The sequence below is a fragment of the Sapajus apella genome, unplaced genomic scaffold (assembly GCF_009761245.1).
Source record: "Sapajus apella isolate SASKATOON/1434 unplaced genomic scaffold, GSC_monkey_1.0 scaffold10, whole genome shotgun sequence".
NCBI classification, from domain to species: domain Eukaryota; kingdom Metazoa; phylum Chordata; class Mammalia; order Primates; family Cebidae; genus Sapajus; species Sapajus apella.
In genome coordinates, this window is record NW_022436950.1 from 6,943,625 (window position 1) to 6,961,541 (window position 17,917).

Genomic DNA, 17,917 nt, shown 5'->3' on the forward strand with positions numbered 1-17,917 from the left:
ATCGAGCCACTGCACTCCAGTCTGCATGACAGGAGTGAGACTCCATCTCAAAAAAAAAGGAAGAAAGGGAAAGAGAAAGAAATTTCTCTCCTGCTGTCTCTGCCATGTGAGGTCACAGTGAAAACAGGGGCATCTCTCGGCCCAGAACGGAGGCCTTATCAGAAACTGAACTTGCTGGTATCTTGATCTTGGACTTCCGGCTTCCAGAAATGTGAGAAAGAAATTTCTGTTGTTGAAGCCACCCACTCGGTGGCGTTTTGCTGTGGCAGGCTGAACAGACTCATACATTATCAAAGCACAAAAATCAGTTTCGAAAATTCTAGCGAGGTTTGCAAAGATCGCTTTTCCAATACCGCTGGGAAGCAGTCCTTGCAATGCCACCACCGAGCTCCAGGGAGGCCAGCGACAGAGGGTGTGAGAACCAGGCCCCAAATTACTCTTCTACTTTCATACCTAACCATAGGATGGAAGCATTGCCTGAAGGAGACGGAAGGAGACTTCTCAGAATTTTAATCATTGCCTGTGTAGCTGCTGTTCTGTGAACCCTGAGATAATCTCCTCTTGTGTAGAAAATTAATACTAAGAGGTAATTTTTGTTTTGTTTTTAAATGTAAAATGCTTAATCCATCTCTGCATATCCGGGCAATACAAACAAACTCTTGATAAGAGTTGAAAAGAACAAGCTTAGAGACTGGAGACACAACTTGGGGACTTGGTTCTTTATCTTTCTTTCTTTTCTTTCTCCCTCCCTCCCTCCCCCCTCCCTCCCTCTCTCTCTCTCTTCCCCTTCCCCTTCTCCTTCTTCTCTCTGTCTCCTGGCGTTGCACAATCTCAACTCACTGTGACCTCTGCCTCCTGCCTTAGCCTCCCGACTGGCTGGGACTACAGGTATGCACTACCACACCTGGCTAATTTTTGTATTTTTAGTGGAGACAGAGTCTCACCATGTTGGCCAGGCTGGTTTCTAACTCCTGACCTTAGGTGATCCACCTGCCTCAGCCTCCCAAAGTGCTGGCATGACAGGCTTGAGCCACCCTGCCTGGCCTTTACCTTTTTCATATGACCTTTGCCAATGCCCTGACCTCCCTGAACCTTAGATTCTTCCTCTATAAAATACATGTAGGCCCCACCCTACAGAGCAATGAGGCTCAAGGAGAGAGCCCATGAGACAGTGTATTTTATCTTAGCCCAAAGATATCCATCCCTTCAACCAGTACTAGCAATTCCTGAGATAGGCAACTTGCTGGATTTGAGTGATTTACCTTATTCCTGCGTAGATTGTCATGTGGACTTAGCCCAAGAGAAGTCCAAGAGCTCAACAAAATTTCTTAATCTTGAGGGCACACCTGTGTCTGCTCACAGGTGAGAGAATGGACAGGTACAAATAAGGAAGAAAGAGCCCCTGTAGTGAGAATGAACTAGCCAGTCCTCAATTAGCTACATCAGCATCACCTGGGGTTGTTTAAAATGCATGTTCCTAGGTTTTGCCAACTCGCCCTGCTCCTCCGTCCCCCACCTACTGAATCAGATTCTTTATGAATGGTCCCAGGGCATGCACTTTTAAAATTTTTATTTACACAGACGGGGTCCCGGTATTTTGCCCAGGCTGGTCTTGAACTTGTGAGCTTAAACAATCCTCCCACTTCAGCCTCCCAAATTACAGGCATGAACCACTGTGCCTGGCCAATGACCTGCATTTTTAAAACAGGCTCCTCACATAATTCTTACGTACACCTTAGTTTCAGAAGCAAAGATCTGATAGCTAGGTTCGATTTTGCAGTCGCTAACAGGTTACTGTAGATTTTGTACCCCTAAGTTATAAGTGCATATTTTGAATAGCCCGTTTGGAACAGCTTGCAGTTAAAATTTATTCTTTGTAAAAATCAGTATTTTTTTTTGAGATGGAGTCTCGCTCTGTTGCCCAGGCTGGAGGGCAGTGGCAGGATTTTGACTCACTCCAGATAGTACTGCTATAATCTATAACTTCCTGTAACTTCCATCTCCCAGGTTCAAGTGATTCTCCTGCTTCAGCCTCATGAGTAGTTGTGACTACAGGTGTGTGCAACCATGCCTGACTAATTTTTGTATTTTTAGCAGAGATGGGGTTTCACCATGTTGGCCAGGCTGGTCTCGAACTCCTGACCTCAAGTGATCCACCCGCCTCAGCCTCCCAAAGTGCTGGGATTACAGGCATAGGCCACCATCTCAATCAGTAATTTTATGCTAGTTATTGACAAAAAAAAAAAAAAAAAAGCAAGCTAATTATATGCCACCTAGGATTAGTACTTACATTATGTAAAATATTCCTCCAATCATATACTATCACTCATGTTCAATTAGCGTGCTTGAAGAGGAACAATTGGAGACTCTTTTTACATTTATTCACTGAAAATCAAGTGAGTTAAAAATTAGGACATGCAGTGGTCGTTAGAATCTGGGCATAATTGAAACTATTGCATTATGAGGTCTGAGTTTTGTTTTGCTGTTTGGGGTCTGATGCCAAGATGCACAGCAAATTAAATGGCAACATGATGTATTTTGCAATGAACAAAGAGCAAAGGTTCCATTAAATTTAGCATTCTGACTTCATTAAAGATTTTTATTCCAGCACACAGAACATGCTGTGAAAAAGAATTCACAGAATGACATAAAACAACCTCTCTGTCATTTGGGAGTCTATATTTAGAGTCATTTCTAAGTGTTTCCGCACCACTGGGACTGTGGGAAAGATTTTCCTTTTCATTATGCAACATTATGAACCAGAACCAAAAATTGAAGACAGCTAGTTTTAATATTTTTTGTTAACACCATATTGTTGAATGGTACCATGCCAACAGCAAGAGAGAATGGGTAAAAAAGCTGTTATCCATATGCTGCGGGATGAATAATAATTTCACAAGTGGAAACGAGGAAAGAGTGAGCCTGAAAAACACGAAATCTATGAAATACAGTATCTCAGGGTGGCACTCAGTGACTGCAAGGAAGCAGTGCTAAGATGGTACCAGACCAGCTGATCTTACAGGTGCCAACCTCATGGGTCTTTGAAGGTAGGACTCTCAGAGCCCAATTACCCTGAGAAAGGCTCACCCAAGAACCTTCTGGGTACAAAGAGTGAAAGCCGCTATGTTTTCACCGTGATTTTCATTTTTCATTTGCTACCTCCAATTTTCCCAATGACTCTGAAGTCTATGTATTGCCCTTCTTGCAAATGACGATCAGAGAAGGTAAGTTGCCTCAACTAATTCATGGCAAAGTTGGGATCTGAACCCAGGTCTGGCTCTTAATTATTCCCCACCTCATCTGTTACAGCACTTTGCCTCCTTGGAGTGTGAATCCACGAGTCTAATGCTTTCAGTGGTGTTTCTCCAAATGTGATAGCCTGAACACCAGCATGATGAGGAGCCGGAGTGCCTGCTGGAATTCAGATTCCTGGGCATCACCCAGACCAACAGAATCCATCATCATGGCAGGGCCCAGGAATCTGCATTTCAACAAGTTCCCCAGGTGATTTTTATGCGTAGCAAAGTTTGAGCATTATCATCTTTGAGGACGCTAGAGGAAGCATGAACTAGAGTAGCTGCCCTTAATGCTTTTACAAATGAGTTGGAGAGAGCAGCCCCAACACATCAAAAGCAAAAACGTCCAGATACTTTTGCATCGTCTGCAGCAAATTGTGAAATCCCAGCCTGCCTTCCACCTGCTGCTCAGTGTGCTTCTGAGCCATCCTGCTTTATGATCAGGTGGTATTTACTTGGGGAGTCAAGCCCTCATATTAACATAAGCAAAACATAATTAGAAAAATCTGTTATAAAAACCATTCTGTTTTCCAAGCCAAATATAAATTACTTTGGGGTAAGTCATGCCAGGAATTCCACTTCGTTAGCTCATGCAATTAAGAATGACTGTTATGCCAATTGCTGTCACTATCTATCTTTCTTCATTGTTTGGGCATGTGGCCCCCCACCATCTTTTACTCACAGTGTATGGACAGTTTGAAAGAGTTGACTGGGTGGAGTGGCTTGTGCCTATAATCCCAGCATTTTGGGAGGCTGAGGCAGGCAGATCACCTGAGGTCAGGAGTTTGAGACCAGCCTGGCCAACATGGTGAAACATTGTCTCTACTAAAAACACAAAAATTAGCCAGGTGAGGTGGCGGGCACCTGTAATCCCAGCTACTCAGGAGGCTGAGACAGGAGAATCGCTTGAACACAGGAGGTGGACGTTGCAGTGAGCTGATGTCATGAGATCACACCATTGCACTCTAGCCTGGACGATGAGGGTGAAACTCCATCTCAAAAAATAAAGAAAGAAAGAAAGAGAGAAAGAAAGGAAGGAAGGAAGGAAGGAAGGTAGGAAGGAAGGAAGGAAGGAAGGAAGGAAGAATTGCCATCAAAAGATGATCTTGCTCATTTTTAAACAAGTTGTGCTGGGTAGTCTTCATTTGCAGGTCTTCCTCCCCGTCCATTGTCCGTCCTTCTCAATGTGCTCTGGGCTGGAGGCTGAGCCCTGGAGGACAACACCACCACTTGCCCTCTGGATTCTGGTTGGGTTCGACCAAAGGGAAGGACCAGCAGGGGATAAAAGGGCAGGAGAAAAGAGAGGTCAAAGTAACTTTAATCTACAACATCTTAACCTCTCAATTGTTCTTGGTTTCTTTTCTGGCTGCAGCTTCTAGCAGGGGCCAGTCTTCTGAGGTCTGGCTACCGCCACCTTGGGCAATGCCATACCTACCCACTTTCAGATATAGGGAAGGTGATGGCTTCCTGCTGTTGCTAGTTGCTGGCTGGCTGCATACGCTTGCTACTTCTCCTAAGTCTGCCCATTAAAGTCTGTCTAAAAGGTGCCCTGTTTCCTGTACATTTAAGCACATTTTTTTTTTTTTTTTAATACGGAGTCTAGCTGTCACCAGGCTGAAGTGCAGTGGCGCGATCTTGACTAACTGCAACCTCTGTCTCCCGGATTCAAGTGATTCTCCTGCCTCAGCCTCCCGAGTAGCTGGGACTACAGGCATGCGCCACCATGCCCAGCTAACTTTTGTATTTTTAGTAGAGATGGGGTTTCACCATGTTGGCCAGGATGGTCTTGATCTCTTGACCTTGTGATTTGCCTGCCCCTGCCTCCTCAAGTGTTGGGAGTACAGACGTGAGCCACCCCCGGGCTTAGGCATGTATCTTTATATTCATGGGTTATGTGCATATATAAATGTCTAGTCTATTCAAATTATGGAGTTAATTTGCAAATATAATTACTAAGTTAAAATGATTGGGTTTATATATTTTCAAATATATAGATGTGTTTGTGTGTATACACACACACATAAGCACACATGCATGAAAAATATTAGAGTGGCAACCTACTCTCTCTCACCTTCTTAAGGAGGAAAGACTTTGTTGGTTCAGTTGAGGGAATCGATGGATATGGACCATGGAGAAAGGAAAAAGCTGTGAGTCTCAATTTCACTTTATAAACCTGGGAAGGCGTGAACTAGAACAGAGAGGAATGTGAGGGAGAATGGGTGCAGAGAGGAGAGCTGGGTGGCTGGGCTGCCCTGACGTCCTTTGGGAGAAGAGTGGGTATTTAGAGAAGATTTCTGTGGATTGTACAGTATGATTGTCATCTCATTACTGCCCCATCTGGAAAACTCTCCGTTAAAATCAACATTGCTCTTCCAGGCTGTGGGATTTTAAAATATACCTGCAAGGTCTTTAACATTTCACTCATCAAAAGGTGGAGTCTAATTCCCTCCCTCTTGAATGTGGGCTTGCTTCAAGTAGAAAGCAGTAGAAATGATTCAGCAGGACTTCAGAGGCTAGGTCACAGGAGGCAATATGGCTTCCACCTGGCGCGTGCTCTCATTCTCTCTTTCTTTCTCTCACTCCATCTCTCTCTTTCTCTCCTGGCTCTTGGAACCCAGCCAAGGGTGTTGTGAAGAAGCCAGAGAGTCATCCAGGAAAACCATACGTTAAGTGTCATAGGCGCTCTCGCTACACCCCAGGCCAACTGAGGTCCCCACTGATGCCAGCGTTAACCACTGGACTTGTGAGTGAATGAAACTTCAGATGGTTCCAGCCCCCAGCCTTCAAGCACACCCAGTAAGCACACTTGTTGTCCGCAACAAGCCCTGCCCAAGTTACAGATTTGTGAGCAAAATAAGTGCTGTCATTATTTTAAGTTTCGGAGCTGTTTGTTACACAGCAATAGATGACCGCCACAAAGCTGTTGATAAGAGTGACATTGATTGAGTGCTTACATGCAGCCAAGGCTATTGACATTAGCATGTCTTTTAATCCTCACAAGGCCCCTGTGAAGTTGATGCCATTATTGTCTCCGTTTTACAGATGGAGAAACTGAAGCGAAGTACTTAGCCATGGACACATGGCCTGCCAGTCAGTGGTAGGTCGTAGGGTTGGGGGCTGAACCCAAGTGTTCTGACCCCAGAGTCGGAGATCCTCAGCACCAGTCTAGTTATCATTCTGAATCCTAAACACTAAATCATGAAGCATTGTCCAGCTAACCTGAAAGGAAATTCATCGCCTGGGGCTTTTGTCGCATACCTCTTACCGCATGGCAATGTAACCGGTGACCCATGCATTGGCTTCTTCTGGAGCTGGGGATGTTGCCTTCTTCCGCACCAATGCTCACAGCCTAGAACATTTTTGACATGTTTAAGCAGTTTGGCTCCAGAGTCTGTGCTCTCAACGACTACCTAAACAGAGTGCTTTTTAAAAATAACAGAAGCAGGACAAACCATTTCTGGGGATGTACTCTATCTAAATAAGGCCTGGAAATTCAATTTATAGCCATGCACTGAAACACAATTCCACATGATGCAGAGGACGACCTCTCCCGTCTGCACCCCCAGCCCTTCCTTCTCTTTCCAAGGCCCTGTCAGGGCTGCGGGTCGGAGCATCGCCACCTTTCAGCCACAGGAATTTGGCTCCTTCTGGAATCTAACTTGCACTTTTCTGCCTGCTTTGCAGGGCTTGGGTGAAGGGGAGGCAAGTCAGGCATGGGTGCGGGGGATGTTTAAATATGAGGTGGTGCAGGTTCGGGGCGAGCACTGGAGAGTGTCAGTTACCTTTTGCACCCCCTGAATCTTGCTTGCCTCATGCTGTTCTTGATCTTCCTAAATGCTGAGCAAGCACGTCATTGTCTGCTCCGGAGTCCCCAAGGCTCCCCCTTCCCTGCAGGATGAAGCAGCACTGCAAGTCATTGACACGGTTAGGGAAGGAGGAAGAAAAAGCCAAAGAAGGGCCAGGCGCGGTGGCTCACACCTATAGTCCCAGTACTTTGGGAGGCCGAAGTGGGCAGATCGCGAGGTCAAGAGATCGAGACCATATCGGCCAACACGGTGAAAGCCCATCTCTACTAAAAATACAAAAATTAGCTGGGCGTGGTGGTGCATGCCTATAGTCCCAGCTACTCAGGAGGCCGAGGCAGGAGAATTGCTTCAGCCTGGGAGGCAGAGGTTGCACTGAGCTGAGATCGCGCCACTGCACTCCAGCCTGGCAGTAAAGCAAGACTGTCTCAAAAAAAAAAAAAAAAAAGAAAAAAAAGAAAAAGAAAAGAAAAAATCAAAGGAGGGAGAGACAAGTGCAGGAGCCGAGTCTCGCAGGGACATGCCCAGAGCTGCATGGGCCACAAAGCTGCTCTGTGGTGACTGGATCTGCCTGCTTGTCCCTAGTGGCCAGAAGTACTGCCCAGCACTGCCCTATGAAGTGTTCCTCTGCGTCCCCTGAGTCTGCTCCCATTGGCTCAGGTCATCTGAGCAGCTCTGCTCTGTGTAGCTAGAGAAATCCACAGATACCTCTGGCTTCAACCAGTCTTCCTCACCCCTCCTTGACCTCAAGTAGCCCCTCCTTAGCCTCAGATAGCCTACCTGGCCTCATCTAGTTCCCCTGGCCTCAGTTAGTCACACCTCTGCCTAGCCTAGCTCTCTGCTCTTCATGGCTTTTCACAGCCTTGCCTTGCCCCCAGGATGTCCTGCCTTGTTTATTTACTCACACTCTTGCCTTTACCTCCGTCTTGGACATCCCTGCATTCCTGAAGCTCTTTGTTTCCTTTCCAATGCTGTGTGTGGTGCCCTCCCTCACTGCCTTGTCTCCCAGGACGAGGGATCGGGATGGCACTCAATGAACCCCTGCAGCAGGCCAGGGACCCAGCCAGGGGCTTTGCAGAGATGAGCTTAGTGAATCTTCGACAGCCACACCAGGCACAAGGTAGTCTCCTTCCATTGTACGGATGAGGAGACTGAGGCTCAGAAAAGCTAAGTAACCTGTGCAAGATCATAGTTTTAGGAAATAAAAGACATTTAAGCCCCCTTCTGTCTGTTCCCACAGCCCAGGATACCTCCTCACCCCATGGCCTCCCTCAATAGAAGCACTGACCCCGAAGGTCTAATGCACACCATCAATGTGTGTGGTTAAGTGCATGGAGGAAGAGCGTGAGCTGGGTATGCCTGGTGTCAGATTAGTCACTGGTAAGCCCAGTGATTTGGTCTGCTGTGACTTGAGAGAGAACTCGTCAGCACTTGCCAGCCACCCCATCAGAAAATAACAAGAAAGTAGATTGTCCAGGTCAGGTGCGGTAGCTCACACCTGTAATTTCAGCACTTTGGGAGGCTGAGGTGGGCAAATCACGAGGTCCGGAGTTCGAGACCAGCCTGGCCAAATGTTGAAACCCCATCTCTACTAAAAATAGAAAGAATTAGTTGGGTGTAGTGGTGGGTGCCTGCAATCCCAGCTACTCTGGAGGCTGAGGCAGGAGAATTACTTGAACCCGGGAGGCGGTGGTTGCAATGAGCTGAGATGGTAGTACTGCATGCCAGCCCAGGCAACAGAGTTGAGACTCCTTCTCAAAAAAAAAAAAAAAAAAAAAAAAAGAGAAGAAAATAGATTGTCCGTACCTAGACTCAACCTGTCAGTGTGTTCCCTGGGCAGTGCAGATTTCCCAAAATGGGCCCTTCGTGGGTGGGAGTGTCTGTGGGGGCGAGACCACACATTTGAATTATAAAGGGTCTCTGTCGGAGTGAAGGCTGGGAGCTGAGTTTGCTGCCTTGCAGAGAGCTTCTGGGCCTTCCCATAGCTGGGTCTCCATGGAAATTTGTTTGCCAAGAGAAAGGAGCTATTTTAAGGACATGCAAAGATGACAACCTGGTAGGCTGGGATTAGGGAAGGTAGCTGTGGGAGAGAGCTTTTCTGAATGACTCACTAATTTCTTTCCTATCAGGGTGGGGAAAATGGTGTGAAAAAAATGGAAATGCAGGAAGGAGGAGGAGCCGGTGGCCGACTCTGTCCCTGCAGGTGCATGGGCTGCAGGTGCTGTCCTCCAGGCTGCGGGGGCTGGAGGCGCTGGGAAGAGCTGCGTGGCTACGGACTGTCCGTTGTGAGGGTAACACCTTCCTGTCGGCACAAACTCTGCTGCTCTCAACCAGCCTCCATGGCATCATGCAGAGAAGGAAAAAATTGCCTCTTAAAAGTAACAGTGACTGTGGCAGCATCTGCAGTCTCAGAGGGTGGTGGAATTCATCCCAGGAAGGGAGCACTTTGATGAGGAGAGCTGGCTAACTGACATGCCTTCTTGGTTAGGGAGCCTGGTGTAGGTGAATTACTTGGAGGTGAATTGCGCAGGTTATAAGGAGGTGGGGATGTCTGGGTTCCCCCTCACGCTGCCAGAGGGGGACATTGGGTGTTTGGAAGCCTAGAATTGTCAGGAAAGGAGAGACAGGAGAGAGCCCTGGTTAAGGTGGAACCCTGAAGATCCTGGCAGCCCAGAGCCTAAGGAGAAGGTGGTCAGACCTCCAGGGGTGGGTGTGGGGCTGAGAGATGGAAAAGACAGTGATGAAAGTTCTTGCATTCCACAGTGTTTCCTGTTCTGAGCACCAGGTGGGCCTCTGCTGTCTGACCAAGTGCGATCAAAGCCAGGACCCCACAGCAGCCTTGGGTTTGACTGTGGAAGGGGCACTGCATTTGGTTGAGTAACTAGAACTCAGAGCAGGCAAGGGGGAGCATGAGGCATGCCCAATACAGCTGCTCTCCTACCCATGTCTCCTGGGAACCCACAGAAATGCTGGGGAGTGCCTAGACATCCATCTCAAGTGGGCATGGGGCCTTGGACTTGCCATTCTCCCTGTGGGTGAGCAGCTGATGGCACTTGTGTAGCAGGTCAGCCCACCCGGCAGCCAGTGAGTTCCCCAGACCACGAGCATCCATGCCCGGGTCCTCAGCTCTGGTAATGGGGGCTGGGAGGCCAAAGGATGTTTGAGTGTCTCCAGCTCTCTCTCCACCCTGGCCCTTGGTGTGTTGAGTCAGAGGCTGGGGCCTGGGACTTAGGTTAGGTTCTATATGGACACCAGAAGTAAGCCCGCAGGGCAGGGACACCTGAGTGGGGGTAGGGAGCCGTGGTCCCAGCAGACACTCAGTCCTGCCCCTGCTGGGCTCCACATAGCACTGAGGCACGGCAGTGAATGGTTTGCTCTGAGGCTGCCAAAGACACTGCTCCAAGCCATGCCTGGAACCCAGGCCTGGTGTCTGTGAGCATGAGCCGAGGCCAGGCAGCCCGAGGTGGCGCAGAGGCGCCCTGGAAGTAGCCTGCACTGTGCCTCTGGACTGGGGGCTGCTCCCTGACCTGGGAAGTGTTGACATGCTTTTTTTTCTTCTTCTTTTTTTTTTTTTTTTTAAATTTTGAGAGGGAGTCTCGCTCTGTCACCCAGGCTGGAGTGCAGTGGCATAATCTCGGCTCACTGCAACCTCCACCTCCCAGGTTCAAGTGATTCTCCTGCCTCAGCCTCCCGGCTAGCTGGGATTACAGGTGCGTGCCACCACACCTGGCTAATTTTTGTATTTTTAGTAGAGACAGGGTTTCACCATGTTGGCCAGGTTGGTCTTGAACTCCTGCCCTTGTGATCCACCCGCCTTGGCCTCCCAAAGTGCTGAGATTACAGGTGTGAGCCATTGCCTTTAATGTGTATAATATATGTGTATTATACATTGCATGGCCGACGTGTTTTTTTGGCTCTGCAGCTTAAGCAGTGAAAACTTATAAAAGCTGGGAGAAACTTGTGGGCTGCAGGAGAGCAGGTTTGAAGGGGATGCTCGTGGCATCTGGGTGGCTGCAGGTTGCTTGGAGTGCCAGGAAGATGTGTGGAGGGAAGGAGTGCTGTTTTCGCCGTTCCCGGTCCAGGGCTAGCTTCAGGCTGGCTCTGTGGTGTCCCACTGGCCAGGGCAACACCATTCGTCATCACCATGAACCCTTAACTGCCCCAGTTGGGTCCTCTGGTGGCCCTGCAGTCTGGAAGGACATCTATGGATCCGAATGTCAAGAAAAACAACACACACACAGCTGAGCGAGAAAGGCACAATTTATTGGTCACGCACACTTCCACCGTGGGAATGTGGGGTGCATACCCTTCCCCTGCGTCCACACATGCCTCTGGGTTTAGCTCCCTACATTAATTCTGCTATGTTGAAAAGCAACACAAGGAAAGACATCACCCATCTATTCTCCTAATAACCAAGGAAGCAGAGCTGAAAGCCACAGAGCTAAGAAGAAAAGGCTACACTACTTCAAGAGCCTGGAACCACGAGGCCCACTCTCCCTGGCAGCCAGGCTGGAGAGCACGGCTTTCAGGAGCAACAGCAAAGACTCTTCCATCTGCATGATGGAATATGTGTTGGGGGCTCGGCTGCGCTGTGGCTGGTGGTGGCTGCCCACCTCGAGGAGGGCACAAGGAACCCGGCACGGGCCCTGGCATCCCTGGCCCAGGCTGAGGTCAGATCTCTCCGCTGAGGGTAGGAGCTGATTTCCTGCTCCTTCCAACTAAAGAACTGAGAAGCCAGGTAATCCTACTTGCCACCCAGCTACGCAGGGCCCCCAAGGCTTTAGCTAAAGCAGCTCGTGTCACTGAAGGTGGACAGAACAGGCTTCTTGTACCTGAAACAAACTACCCAGACTCTTCAGCTCCCTAAGGCCAAGCCCTTGTCTCGCTCCAGGAGGGCACTGGCCTTCTTAATGCTTTCTCCAAACCCCTCCGTTTGGAACTGGTGGGTTTGGGTCGTGGTTTTCATTGGCTAGAGCCTCAGCTCTTGAGGTCATCCTGATACGATGAAGGTTCATAAAGCACTTAGCACGGCTCTTGGCACACAGTGAGTGTTCGATCCATGTGGCCATTATTATTATTAATATTATTATTATTTATATCTCCACCCTCAAATCGGTGCTGCAGTTCCTTTCTTCAGATGGCGCCCTGAACAAGGCACCAGAGTCTCAAGTACCAAGAGCAGACTGTCTGTTGCCTGTCTGGCACGCGTTTTTCTTCCAGCCTCAGCACTTGGTGCCAAGTCTCACAGGCAGTGAACTCCATGGGCCACACAGAAGCTAGGCCCTTTCCTGAAAAACACAAAGCCTTGCGTAGGAAGCTGGGTAGGAGGAGCCAGCAGGAGGTCCCGGGAGAGGTTCCCAGTGGCTTCACGCTGTTCCTCTGGGCTCCCGACTCACCGGCAGCTCACCGAGGGCTTCACTGTGGGAGGAGAACAGAGGGCTGTCAGGGCTCGTTCTCACCAGGCCACATTGAACTACGTGGCCCGTGGCCCTGCATGCTGTGGGCTAGGCCAGGCTTCCTTTAACATGTAGCTGAGAAGGGCCAGCACCCAACGTTCTAAGTACTTTACCTAGTTATGTTAAAAAATTGTTTTTACTCTGTTGCCTAGGCCGGAGCACAGTGGTGCAATCATAGCTCACTGCAGCCTTTAACTCGGGCTCCAGCTAGCCTCGTGCCTCGGCCTCCTCAGTAGCTGGAACTACATGGCACCATGCTTAGGTAAGTTATATATATATATATATAAAACATATACACATACTTAATATGCACATACACGTATATTATAATATATACACATATGTAATATGTATAGTATAGATATGAAATGATATGTTATGGATAACAGAAATGTAAATATATAAATATATAATTTCTATATGGATGATAACATATGGTAATAATTCATAATAGTCTATGATGCGATTGTCCTTCTAACTCTGTGAGGCAGGTGCCATTAACAGCCCCTTTTTACAGATGAGTAAACCGAGGCTCATGGCACAGAGCCAGGAAGTGGGAGGGCTGGGATTCAAACCCAACACAGCCTGGCTCTGGAGTCTGTTCTTAACTGCTGTTGGTTTTGCTCAAAAATTTTTTTATTTTACACCAAGGAGGGGGAAAGTGTGCTGAATTCTCTAAAATATGGGGAAACTTTCAAGTAGGAATGCAAATTAATAATAACAATGAGGCCAGGTGCGGTGGCTCACACCTGTAATCCTAGCACTTTGGGAGGCCAAGGCAGGCGGATCACCTGAGGTCAGGAGTTTGAGACCAGCCTGGCCAACATGGTAAAACCTCATCTCTACTAAAAATACAAAAATTAGCCGGGCGTGGTGGTGGCTGCCTGTAATCTCAGCTACTCGGGAGGCTGAGGCAGGAGACTCCCTTGAACCTGGGAGGTGGAAGTTGCAGAGAGCCGAGATTACGCCACTGCACTCTAGCCTGGGCAACAAAGAGCAAAACTCCATCTCAAAATAATAATAATAACAATGAGATATAAATGATTTAGGCTCCTTTTCTTTATGGAATCTTCTTCCTCTGGGCCTGACACTGGACTAAGAGTTTATCCACAGCCCTGCCTTTCTTCCTTTCAACAACTGCTGCAGAGGCAAAGCAGGGCCAGGCATGTGTGGGACAGGCAGGCCTGGGTTCAAATCCTGACTCTCCCTTCTCATGTAGTTCCCAGGACTATCACAAGCAAGTGTACACATGCATGCACACACACATGCATGCACACACGCACACACATGCATACGCACACACATACGCACGCACTCAGGCATGCACACGTACATACATGCACACAAGCCCTCATGTGGCGCAGCGCACCTGCATGGCAGTCCTGCCTAGCGGCCCCGGTGGCCCCTCCTCTGGCCGGTGCTTGCCGTGGTGCGGGAGCTCGGTGTTGTCACGGTAGTCACGGCCCTTGGAGTGCTGCAGGTGCAGAACCGCCGGGCTCTTGACTGGCAGTGGTGGTCGTGGAGTCGGGGTGGGCAGTGTCTGCTGGTTCATTTCCGACCTGGAAGGCTTGATGGGCCTCTTGGCTGGCACCGGGGCCTGAGAGTTGGCCGGGGTCTTGGGCTTCCCTTGGCTCTTGTCCCCGCCGGCTGCCCTGCCCTCGGTGGAGGACGAGCAGGTGAAGGAGCGCAGCCGGGGCGCGGGCGCCTGCTTGGCTGGCCCCTCGCTGCGCTCAGTCTCCTGGACTTTGGTGAGCACAATGCTGGGCGACAAGAGGCCGGGTTCTGGGCAGGGCGGGGGCTCCTTCCGCAGCATTTTTGGGGATTCCTGGTCCTTCCTGGGAGCAGGCTTAGGGAAGGCACTCACGGAGCCATACAGGGGGTTCTCAAACATCTCCGGCTTTGTCAGTGGCAGGTCCTCCTGAGGCAGCCCATCCCCTGCATTCTTCCCCAGGTCACTGGGCCTAGAGCTGGGGACAGAGCAGGAAAGACACATGTTCAGGGGAGAAGAACATGGGGGCGTGGCTGCCTAATGGCTCTTTCTTTGGGGTGATAAAAATGTTTCTGAACTAGATAGAGATGTGTAATGTTGTAAATGTACTGAATGCCACCAAATTGCTTTGTCTTGTTTCATTTTAGAGACAGAGTCTTGTTCTGTCACCCAGGCTAGAGTGCAGTGGTGCGATCATGGCTCACTGCTGCCTCAACTTCCTGGGCTCAAGTGATCCTTCCCCTTAGACTCCCAAGTAGCTGGGACTACAGGCAGTGCCACCAGGCTGGGCTATTTTTTTTGTTTTGTTTTATTTTATAGAGATGGAGGTCTCACTATATTGCCCAGGCTAGTCTTGAACTCTTGGCCTCAGGCAATCCTCTCACTTTGGCCTCCCAAAGAGCTAGGATTACAGGCACAAGCCGCTGTGCCCAGCCTAGCAAACTGTTCATTTTGAAATGGTTAATTTTATGTTATGTGAATTTCACCTCAAGTGGAAAAAGAAAGAGGAAGCAGTACTGTGTTCATCATACGTTGTCCTCAAAGACAACCTCAGTTCTGGCCTAGGACCTTTTCCACCATAAAAACCGTTCACATCAGAGCATCCGTGAGCAAGGGGCACGGCACTGGCGGATTTGTAGGAGAAATGAAGCGAGAACTTATTTGGCACCTCAATATCAACCCCTCATCCTCATCAGATGAGCCTGCTCTCTACGGCCCCTCCCTGTCTCCAGCCAACAGGCCTCCTTTCCTAGCTCCTCCCATCCCCACCCCACAGCCTCTCCTCTGACTCCAGCCATTCTGCTCTGACCCGGCACTTGCATGACCGCTTGGGAAGGCGATCACACCTCCACAGGAAGTGCTACTTGAGGGTGAAAGCTCAAGAGGCTCCATCTGCCAAACTTGTGCGTGAGACCCTTCCCCAGGCACAGCAACGCAGCCACAAACAAGGACAGAATCTGAGCTCAGGGGGCCGACATCCCGGTTAACACATGAAGTCACCTGCCTGGAAGGCTCTCCTAACTCACAGCAGAAGGAACACGTGGTGGTCATGGTGAAAGTCAGAGGGAATTTGGACACTTGCGAGTACTGGGGAAACCAAGGCCAGTAGCTAGAAGAAAGGCCTACTCCACTCACGGGCAGGGGAGGCGTCTGTGTGTGACCCAAAGTAGGCAAGCGCTGCCTTTGCTTGTATTCTGATTCATCATTGCTCTGACTGGAGGTGATTTCCTGCTGAGCAAATTAGGAGAATGAGGAATGGGAACACATTTTACTTCCTGACCAGCAGCAGAATCTCCCAGGGGAGTGTTCTAGGTTCTGCTTTCTACAAAAAAGGAAGCTATTGTGGATGCCTGGGAACCCACTGAGCTGCTGAGGCTGCCACGCCTGTCGCTGATGGGCTGTGTGCTGAGATGCTGCTCAAAGGCACTCAACAGTGACTCTTTGGGGACCAGGTGTGGGCTCAGGGGACAAAGGTGGGACGTTGTCTTTGCACAAATGCCCGTGAGATGCTATGGGGCTTCAGGGAGGCTAGGCTCAGGGACACGCCACAGGGAGCCTGACTGTGCACCTGGGAGTGTTGCCCACTACTTTTTGGAAACACCTTAGAGCAGGTGCATACATAGAAATTGCTGGGGCCTTGAACAAGGACTTTGGAAAGCGCCCCTCCACCTGCAGGCGTCTTTGCACCCGCGTGTGGGCCCTTAAAGGCCATTGCTGTGAGTTAGCCAAGGGAAGAGGGCACAGGAGGGTGCAGCTGGCAGTGGTCACAAGTTTTCAGATGAAGGAGCAAGAAGTCCTGACCTCTGACCACCCTCTCTCAGGGGCTGAGATGGAGGAGGGGCTCACTTCAGAGAACTGGGGGCTGGACCAGGAAGAGAGCCCTGGGTGCAAGCCGTTTTGTGACTCCAAAGCTCACTCCTCTGGGAAAAGAGCAGCGTGGTAGAGACCAGAGAAGCTTTCCCTCTAGGAGGAGGCTTCTGTCGCGCTTAGAGGGGAAGGCTTGGTGGGGGCAGCCGGGGAAGACAGGGGAAAACCACAAAAAACTCAAAAGTAAGTCTTATTCCCCTGACCAAAGGTAGCAAGAAATTGACTGCTATAGCAGGCCACAGTTGTTGAATAAGGGAACAGATATCCAGGGGACAGAGTTAAAATTCCTGCAGCAAATAACTCTACTTCTCAGATTCAGAAGAGCAAAGACTCTTCTCTAAAGCAGTTAAGCACTGGCCAGGGGCTGAAAGAGTCCCTTTCCTAACCGCACAGCTTCGGTCTGGGGTGACCAGTCGTCCTCCTTGCTTGTGCAGGACTGAAGGGTTTCCTGGATGTGGGACTTTCAGTGCTAAAACTGGGACAGAGGCTGAGCGCGGTGGCTCACGCCTGTAATCCCAGAGCTCTGGGAGGCCAAGGTGGACAGATTACCTGAGGTTAGGAGTTTGGGACCAGTATGACCAACATGGAGAAATCCCGTCTCTACTAAAAAATAGAAAAACTAGCTGGGCATGGTGGTGCACGCCTGTAATCCCAGCTACTCGGGAGGCTGAGGCAGGAGCATTGCTTGAGCCTGGAAACCAAAGGTTGCAGTGAGCCGAGATCGCGCCACTGCACTCCAGCCTGGGCAATAAGAGTAAAACTTCGTCTCAAAAAATTAATTAATTAATTAATTAATTAATTAAAACTGGGACTGTACTTGGCAAACTGGGAAGGTCAGTCCCTGCACGTGGGTCTGGGTGATGGTGGGGAGACACTGATGGTGCTTGTAACACCCCTTCCACAGCCTTAGCTTTGGCTGAGCCCGGGACCTGGAGCAGCGGAAAGGGATGAGGCAGGTGTGGGGGCTGCAGGGATCCAGGCTCCAAGCGCCTCCTTGGCGCGCAGTGAGTCAGAAGTGCACCCTGGGGCCCCTTGCCCATGGATGCCGGCCTGTCTGCAGTTGTCACCATGGGGCTGTGGAGAACATGCTTCCGCCAAGCTGTGTGCTCGTTGTTAAGCACCAAGATCCATTTGCTTCGGGAACTGAGAGGCATTCACTTAACACCAATAATCACACTCCTTGTTCTTTCTGGTTGCTTAGAGCTCCATTTCCTGGGGTCTCCAAAGAGGTGGCCACACGGGCACCTGCATACCCACCAAATAGTACCTTTTGTCCTCATATTTCTGGGGCAGGAAACTGAAGTTGTTTCTCCTCCTCACAAGTTTCTTAGGGAATGACCAGAGTCTAGCATCCTATCAACACGCTGTACAGCGGTAGAGAGAGGCAGCTGAGCCAAGCTCCAGGGCTGTCCTGTCTTGTCCTTTTTTCTCTCTCTTCCTGACTTCCTCTCATCTATCCCTTTTTTTTTTTTTTTGAGACAGAGTCTTGCTCTGTCACCCAGGCTA

At 49.6% G+C, this 17,917-nt stretch overlaps 1 protein-coding gene across 5 annotated transcripts in view; it reads right to left on the reverse strand.

Moving 5' to 3' along the window:
* Positions 1-11,341: 11,341 nt before the first annotated feature.
* INPP5D (inositol polyphosphate-5-phosphatase D) overlaps positions 11,342-17,917 on the reverse strand; it is a 148,165-nt gene continuing 141,589 nt past the window's right edge. For 3 of the 5 annotated variants that reach the window (XM_032277881.1, XM_032277883.1, XM_032277880.1), the window contains exons 26-27: positions 13,925-14,522; positions 11,342-12,517 (exon numbers count right to left, since the gene is read on the reverse strand). In XM_032277881.1, coding sequence (XP_032133772.1) covers positions 12,515-12,517; positions 13,925-14,522 — 601 coding nt within the window. In that variant the 3' untranslated portion in view covers positions 11,342-12,514. The remainder of the gene's footprint in view (positions 12,518-13,924; positions 14,523-17,917) is intronic. The other 2 variants (XM_032277884.1, XM_032277882.1) reach the window with 1 other exon arrangement.